The sequence below is a fragment of the Tupaia chinensis genome, unplaced genomic scaffold, assembly GCF_000334495.1.
Source record: "Tupaia chinensis unplaced genomic scaffold, TupChi_1.0 Scaffold138235_1, whole genome shotgun sequence".
In the NCBI taxonomy this organism is placed as follows: Eukaryota; Metazoa; Chordata; class Mammalia; order Scandentia; family Tupaiidae; genus Tupaia; species Tupaia belangeri.
The window spans coordinates 2,122,832-2,131,723 of NW_006198133.1; the positions used below are offsets into that span (position 1 = coordinate 2,122,832).

Below are 8,892 nucleotides of genomic sequence, written 5' to 3' on the forward strand. Positions count from 1 at the left end.
TACCAGAGACGGGAAGGCACCGAGGAAGCGAGGCCCATCAAGCCCTGGCGAGGCTGCAGAACGGCGAAGTGCGATGATGACAGTGACTATCCACAGGATCTAGTGGCACTGGTGAGAGCTCCTCAGTGGGCAATGGAGGTGAAGGCCACATAGCAAGGAACGCCAGGGAGAAGGACGCGGTGAAGAGCTAAACCGCTCCGCTGGATGGGAGAGAGGGGCCAGGAAACGGAAATGGGTCTCAGCCAGGCTCTTTCCTGCTTTTTCGGTTTTAACAGAAGAAAACGTTGTGGGTATGAACGTCAACAGAAAGGATCTTCTAGGGTAGTGCTGGCCATGAGAGGCAGGAGAGAGGACTGAGGGATGCACAGTGGAAGGGCTCAGGAGGGTGTGGGGGCACGTCGCGGGAACGAGTGGCGAGGCCAGCCTAAGAGGCAGGGACATGGCGCCGTCGCACTGGGAAGGAAGGAAGGAGAGGGCAGGAGTCGAAGGCTGGCCTCTAGAACTCAGAGCTCCGGTCTCACTGTACGGTCACTGGGAACGATCAGTGCAGAGAAAAGACTGCAGGGAGAAGGGTGGGGCCAGCAGGTGGCGTGGTGGTTAGGGTGCTGGACTCCCACGTGGCCATCCACGGTTCAAGCCCTGGACCTGGAGGCGTGCTGAACACATGTACAAGCGTGCCCAAAATCGCGAGAAGAAAATGGAGAGGAGAATGCAGTGTGGCCACACCCCCTGGAGGGTGATTTCTCACTTCCCCTGACTCTGTGTCTCTCTCATGCCTGCATGTGCTCAACGGCAAAAACTTTAAAAAAAAAAAAAAAGAAAAAGAAATAATGGGGTAAAGATAAAGAGAATGGAGTAAAGACACACGCCAGATCCAGGGCCACCTTGGGTGGTGACCAGTGATCTGTGGAGAGCTCTGGGGAGACCTGCCGCTGCCTGAATAAACATGCTGTCAGGTGGCTCAGGCCCAGCCGGGCGTCGCCAGACAGCTGAACATGGAGCACTGGACTTTTGCTATGAGGAAAGAAAACCGAACATGGAAAACAGACAACTAACACTCAGATAAATACACTAAGGTTTCAAATAAATTCCACTAATTAAATTTAATTTTCTAAGTATATGACTAAATTATATTCTGTAAATCTTACTTAATGCAATTTCTAAACTCTTCTTTCTTCAAAATAGTTTCAATAATTTCAAACAAATGAATCCCTTGACATTATTTTATCTACGAAGTAGGCAAAACAATGACCTAAATGCAGATCACATATAATATTTATAACTAAAGTTTTCTTTCTGTGACTATAGACTGAGTCTATTATAAAAATATCTCCGTATTGGGAACAGCAAGGGAAAGAAAGGTAACAAGTCATAAGAATCCTACTTGAGAATTTTGGATGGAAAAAAGCCACCAACACCAGAACATGCTATCTAATTTCTCCTACCATTTTAACATTACTTCTTTTTTCTAGCAGAATTCGAAATAAATTCGGTGTAATCTTGTTGTCATGGACGCCTTGCCCCAGGCCTCGATTGTCATCTTGCATGAGTCTTCGATCCATGATAACTTCGATCTGACCTGACAAAAGACAAAGCAGGCAGGTTATCTCGCACGCGTGTTCCGTGAGCACCAGGTAGGCAGCAGACATGACGCTGCGTTCAACTTCCCCTCTAGTTAGACGTGGGTTCTGGAAAACCCGCCAGTACCATGGGCTTTTTCTTGGTATCAGGTCAAAGCAGTTAGTATCAATTCCTAACACAGGATATCATACCTGTTTTCTTCATTAATGTTGATTGTATCTGAAGAAAACTAAAAATGAGTGGACAAATCAAAATTTACATGATTCTCTTTTTCAAAAAAAAAAACTAAGGAAATTAAGTTATCTAAAACTTTCAGCGGCAGCATTTAGAATTTAAAAATGCTTATGCCACTTACTAGGAAATGCATATCAGTCGTGGAATAACAGGATACATATGTGGGGACTTCCCTCATTCTATTCATGGATTGAAACACTATTTTGCATTGCACCAAAGTGAACTTGTACTTTCATTCTATTTTTCCATGAATTTCTGAAGTCTCCTCATACAGATGGGCAGAATCTGAAGGTCTGCAAATACAATTTGGGTTCCTTGCTACGTGGGGAGGAAACCACTTGAGGGCCTGCAGGCTCCGCCTGGGCTAAGAGCCTTCCCGCACCCTGTGTGGGTGGCAGTCAGCGCCGTCATGCCTGGTTCCTTCCTGTGCTGCAGTAATTCCGAATTTCCTCAGTGGAAGTTGTAAGCCAATGATAGGCTATCCGAGCGAAGAAAAAACTCCAAAACGCAATGTGTACTCAAATAAGACACTGAAGGGAACCAGCAGTTAGCGTAAAAAGAAAAAACTCCAAAATGCAATGTGTACTCAGATAAGACACTGAAAGCTAAAGGTTCTATGTATGCTTACAAAAGTTTGCACATATACTTATTCATCACCTACTAAACAGTCATTCGGCAAACCAGGGAAGACAGGCAGCGTGAAGGTTTAGTAACGGTATGCCACGCTGTCTGACCCACTCTGTGCAGCCTCTTTCTCCTCTGCTTAGGTACTCGGCACGCAGAATTACCAGCGATGAGCAGATTTCTCACTGCTCCTGCCTCCACGTGTTCAGACAGTCATCGACGACTTACTCCCAGGCACAAGGGCCGACTGCCCGCACACCTATCTGCAGCTTGTCACTGCAACCCAAATCAGCTCATGGGTCTCTTCATAATTTTTTTCTTTTTTTCCTTTTCCCCCTTCCCTTCCCTTTCTTCTTCATCTTCAGCTTTAATTTTTTTATTTTTTTATGTTTTTGCCATATAGTGCATATGCTCACCAGGGACAAGACAGGGAGAGATGACTGTGAGAAATCATCTCCTGGATGGCAATGCTGCAATCCCTTCTTCTCCAGTCTCCTCCACGGATTCTGGGCGCACATGCACACGTGCCTGGCATGTTTGTCAAGTCCATGGCTTGCACCATGGCACTGGCCACATGGGATCCAGTGCCTTAACCACCATGCCATGCTTGCTCTGATGTCTTGCTCTGATTTCTAACGACCCCCTGCCTCCCAATGTGAGTCCCTGCAACACAGACACTGAGTGATTTCCTGGTCTGTATTCCACTGCAGGGGCACGTGGGTGTCTCTGGCGGGGCAGAGGGGCGTCAGTCCTAGCCTATCCTCCTCAGGAGGTGAGGCGATCCTGCTGAGCTCCTATCGCAAGAGCTCTAGTGTCTAGCCCTGCTTGAGGAGCGACTTTGGGAACTATAAGGCAGCCTTTAAAAATGGGTGGCTTGAGAGTCCCACGTGGCACAAAGATGTTTCATGCTTTCCCTGCACTGCGTTTAATTTTTAAACTCTGTCAACATTTCCAGATGAAACAACTTAACATAATCCCAGATTCTGGACTCTGTCAGCAACACGGGACGGGGCCTCTACCCCAAGGTGACAGTTAAAGAGCACTAAGCAGTGGCCGCCCACCGTATGTGGGAGCACACTCCCCAGTCCACTCAAGTCCCGACCACCCCATCAGACCCCTGCGGGAAGCCACTACCATTTCCATAATGGAATACGAGCCTGACAGCCCGAGTTCACAGGACTAAGCCTGGTGGAAAGCACACACGCACGACGAGAAGCAGCCGTTTTGCTGAGTGTGGAAGTACGGAATACACATTTGTCTAATATGAAATGTAGGCGAGGTTAGCCAGACGGCGTGGTGGTGAAGGTGCCTAGATCCCACATGGCCAACTGCATGGTTCAAATCTCGAACCTGGGGGCTTGAAAACCAAGCTGAGTGCATCTGCATGTGTGTCCAAAATCCCAAAAGGAGAATGGGGCAAAAGGGGTTGTGGCCTGGCCAACTGCCCTGGGGTGAGGATGGGGGGGTGCTTTCTTTCTCTTTTTCCCTCTCTGTCTCTCTCTATTGAGCCCATGCACCCAATAGCATAGCTGAAAAACAAAAACTAAAAAACCCAAAAACTAAACAAGAAAGTCCCATGGGTTTTGGTGCCAGATGGCACTCAGCAGTAAAACATGAGCTAATTCCACATAGGAAGGGTCTTGGCTCAAGCCCAGAGACGTCCCTGAGTACTCTGGGCATGCCCTTGTCCACGATCCAGAGCTAGCTGAGGGCTGGAGCGGGCTCATGTTTGGGGATCCTCTTGGGAGTGCTGTCTCACTCTTTGTGCCTCGCTCATAGAAAAAAATAAACTTAAAAAGAAAAGTTTGTGCTAAAGGACATAGGGGAGCTTAAAGTCATTTATCATCCATCTTGTTTCTTCAGACATTTATCTTTAACCGGTCTTACTATGTAAGAAAAAAGAGGAATTGGTAACATGTAAGATAACCAGTTAGGGGCCAGCAGGTGGTGTGGTGGTTAAGGTACTCGATTCCCACACGGCTTTCGAATGCCAGACCTTGCAGCTTGAAAATCACGTGAGCATGTGTGTGTGCGTGCATGCTCAAGATCCCAGGAGGAGAATGGGGTCACAGGGATTGCAGCGTAGCCACCTCCTCGGAGGGGTGATTTCTCACTTTCCCTCTCATTGTATCTCTCTGGCAAGCGCATATGCATTATGACAAAAATAACTTAAAAAAAAAAAAAGATAAGCAATTAAAAGTCAGTCCTACAAAAAAGGATCAAAGCCTCTTGATATAAAGTTTTACAAAAATCAATCAGTGTCTACTGTCTGCTTTTCCTCACTTTCTCTGGATTGCCTTCTCCCACTAACATCCATACAACAGTCTCTCTCTCTGTCTGTCTCTAATTTGCTGTGGTTGAGTGTGCTTACCAGACAGACACGGAGAAAGAGAGAGAGTGAGAAAGATCCCCGACGGGAGATAGTCATGCCACAGTCTCTCCTCCATCTCCCCTTCCTTTTTGGATTTTGGGCATGTACACACATGCACCTTTTGTGTCTCTCAAGCCACCAGGCCCAGGACTTGAACCACATAGTTGGCCAGATCCAGCTGCCTTAACCACCATGCCACTGGCAAGCCCAAAGCTGTATCTCTTTATTTGTCAATTTCTATCATTTTTCCTCCCTCCCATCTTTTGGCTAATAGTGAAGTAGAAAGGCTATCATTCAGAGAAGGACCACAGACTTTTAAACTATAACTTTCCACCCTTGCAAACTTGGGCAAATTATCTAAAATTTCAGAGTGTGAGTTTATACATCCATTAAACCATGATGGCGACAGAGTCCAAATAACGGCTATCGGGATTAAAAAACTGTCTTTAAAAAACAATCATGACATGGAGGTCTAGGTCCCCGTTCTTCATCTGAAGTTTGGGGAAATTCATCATTCTATGATGTTCTGACAGTACCTCGAATTAACTAAGTATGACTCTCAAAAGCAAAAAACTAGAAAGAAGATAGGGAGATTTTAACTGGAGATGATCATTTACATATTTGATCAGGGCCGGCAGGTGGCATGGTGGTTGAGGTGCTGGGCATGGCTGATCACAGTTTGAGTCCAGGACCAGGTGACCTGCTTTGTCACTTTTCGTTTCTCTCTCTCTGGTCAAATTTAAAATGATATATAAAATAGACATGTTTGACCAAGAGAAAAATCACACCCTTGGAATCGAAATCTTTCAGAACAAAAAATAATGTAAACGCAACATACCATTTGTGAAACTCGAAACGCCTAAAGACTGAGCAGAAAGCAGCGTCAGCCGACGTGTGGCATCCTGGATGTAGGCCATCGTGGTCATGGGGTAGACGTTGGCTTGAACAGGCAGTTTGCTCATTGTCATTCTAGGTTGAATCTATAAAACCAAACAATTCCCATTTCTTAAAAAAGTGATACTTACACATGTACTTTTACAAATTAGTATTGAGTACAGATGATTGTTCTTCCAAAGGAAAAAAGACAGCTCCTGTTCTTGTTCAAGGGAAGAGATAATTTAAAAATTAGAACGTTCTTTAAAACAATATGAAGAAAAATCACAAGGATCTCAGAAAACAATTTTTAAGTAGGAAAGGTAAAACTTGTCCAGATTTTAAAAATAGGCATTTCTATTTAAATTCAGAATGAAAATGCTTAACAGACTTCTAGCTCTCCAATATTTGCATAAAACAAATTATAAAGGTATTAAGTATTCATTTCTCATCGAAATCTAACATACTGCTTTTGTAATGAATGCTAAGTATAATAGCTCCCTATCCCCTTTCAAGAAATATCTCTTCCTATTCTTAAATCCATCTTAATAAATACCACAGATCCCCCCACCAAATCCTCTAACATATTACATTATAATCAAATGCATATTTATATTTTAAAACCATTCAACACTTACCCTTCTAGTTTAGTTTCAATATAGACACTCCTAAACTCCAATTTCTCACAGCCCCATGTCTGAATGCATGAAGTACAACTCTATCTTTAGTTTTTGAGAGAGACTCTTGGAATACAAAGGCAATCTTATTCACAGTGACTACCTTCAGGACCCTGTTATCAGTGAATCTCCTTCACACACATAAAACTCCATCTCCTCATTTAAACTCATGAAAGTCTGATGTGAAACTCAAAAGGGAGAAGTGCAAAGCTAACCTAACAGTTCATATTCTCTGCACTGAGGGGCCGGGTGGTGGTGCAGTGAGAAAACACGATGCTCTAGGAAGCCAACCTCATGGGAAGATGTTGGGTTCACACCTGGTGGCCTCATGTGTGAGCTAGGTACACGTGTGCTATGATCCAGGGCTGGCTGAAGCCAGGGGGTGGATGAGGACCTGTTGGGGCACTCACTCTCTCATTCAGAAAAAGATAGATCAATCAACTTAAGAAAACAATAATTAAGATGTACCAAGCCCCGCCAACAGATGGCACGGTTTTTAGTACTTTCCAAACTGGATACTTAATCCCATCATCAACCCTGCAGCAGGTCCCTCAGCTTTCTGTTGTACTGGGCTGACTAGTGTCCCCCCAAATCCATGTTCACCTACAACCTGTCAATGTAATTTTTTTTGAAGCAGAGCCTCTGCAGAAACAGATAAGGTCATACTAGAATAGGGTGGGCCCTAACCCAGTGACTGGTGTCCTTGAAAGAGAGAAGTCTGGGGACAGAGAGAATGCCAGGTGACAACAGGGGTAGAGATTGGAGTGATGCATCTACAACCCGAGGAATGCCAAGAACTGTCAGAAACCTCTAGGAGCTGGGAAAAGGCAAGGGAGGCCAGGTCCTTAGAGCCTTGGAGGAAACCTGGCCCGGCCAATGCCTACACACCTTGCTTTCAATGTCCAGCTTCTCGAAAGCCACTCAGCTGCTAGTAATGTGTATGGCAGCCCCAGGAAATTAATAAACTGGGAAAGAAACAACTACTAGGTTGTTGGACAAGTCATGTTGTATTTTCTTCTGTTTTTCTATATAAAAATGCATCATGACTTTTCTGACAGCCCATTATAAATAAATACAAATAATAATGATAATAAAAAGTTACCTTTTTAATAAAAAGAAAGAATGATCTGTTTCTTCTTCCTAACCCTGATCTTTTTACTCTGACTCGTATACTTAAACTCATCAAAAAATATTTTAAAAAGCCACAACTGTGTTCTTGCTGCCCTCTCCCACCTGTGGGTCTAGAATTCAAGGTTTATCCAAGTATTACTCTTTCCAAAGCTTAGAAAACGGCTTATTTCAAAAGCAGAAATACTTGGATTATAGTTTCAAAAATAGTATTTTTCTTATTGATTCAAATGTTCAATCCTTGAAAAGAAAATTCACATTGCTAGTTATTCATTTTTCACTAAATTCTCTCATTCATGCACACACCCACACATACAATTAATTGCTTCTGTAAGATTTTCTGAAAAGACTTTCTTTTCCTCTTTTGTATACAGAGAAAATGAATCACCATAAAGTCAGGGTTTCATTTGAAAGCCAAACGGTGGTAGTAGAATTAGCATGGTAATTCGGAGTGTATGCTACAATTTTTATGCTTTGGAAAAGGTTTAAATTTAACATTTTCAAAACATCACACAGGAGAAAAATTTCACAATCATTTCCACTCATCCCCAGTTGAAAACCAGCAGCATAAAAATATTTGTTATGAGATTATTTTTATTCATAGCTAGAAATTTCTAAAATGCTAATGTTTCAAAAGCATGCTCATGTTTTTCATAGTATTATTTCAATGATCTGTTGTCACATATACATCTGGGGTCATTGAAAAGTTCATTGAAATGAACACATGAAAAAACTATGTATGAATTTCACCATTTTTTGAGTATCAACATAAATTAGTACTTTAATTCCATTTTTCAGTGAATTTGTTGAAGTTCCTCATACAGTCACAACACAGACTTAGACAGCAATCAAAATAACTCTATTGGAGAACTGACAATCTGAAAAAACTGTAGCATTTTGTTACTGTTATTTAAAACCGTCTCATGATCATTTTGACTAAATACATACCTGTCTACATTTCCTTTTTTATGGTAATTGCCAGAGGGCCCCTGTGCTCATCAGAGAGAGTGAGAGAGAACTAGCAATGGGGTGTGGTCACACCACGACCCTGTTTTCAACTGTCCACTCTGTCAGGATCTTGGGCACATGTGCCCAATGTGTTTTCCGAGCCACCACGGCCAGGATTTGAACGACAGTTGGTCATGTGGGATCTGGTTCCCTATGCGCTGGGCTTAACTGCTGTGCTATAGGGCCAGTACACAGCCTACATGTGTAAAGAGATATATGTTTGTCTATGTATATAAGGATACATGTGTGTATATGTGCACATTTACACACGCTTCAATAAAGAGAGACTTTCATGAAAATTTTAAAAAGCCTGTTATCAGATCATATATTAATATATATATATGTATGTGTGTATATGTATATATATATATATATATAAATAAACTACATATGCAT

The 8,892-nt window shown here is 43.0% G+C and overlaps 1 protein-coding gene across 1 annotated transcript in view; it reads right to left on the reverse strand.

Moving 5' to 3' along the window:
* The window catches only part of MAN2A1 (mannosidase alpha class 2A member 1), a 192,439-nt gene that overhangs the window by 21,935 nt on the left and 161,612 nt on the right, over nt 1-8,892 (reverse strand). The window contains exons 18-19 of the mRNA XM_006161112.3: nt 5,649-5,790; nt 1,446-1,579 (exon numbers count right to left, since the gene is read on the reverse strand). Coding sequence (XP_006161174.1) covers nt 1,446-1,579; nt 5,649-5,790 — 276 coding nt within the window. The remainder of the gene's footprint in view (nt 1-1,445; nt 1,580-5,648; nt 5,791-8,892) is intronic.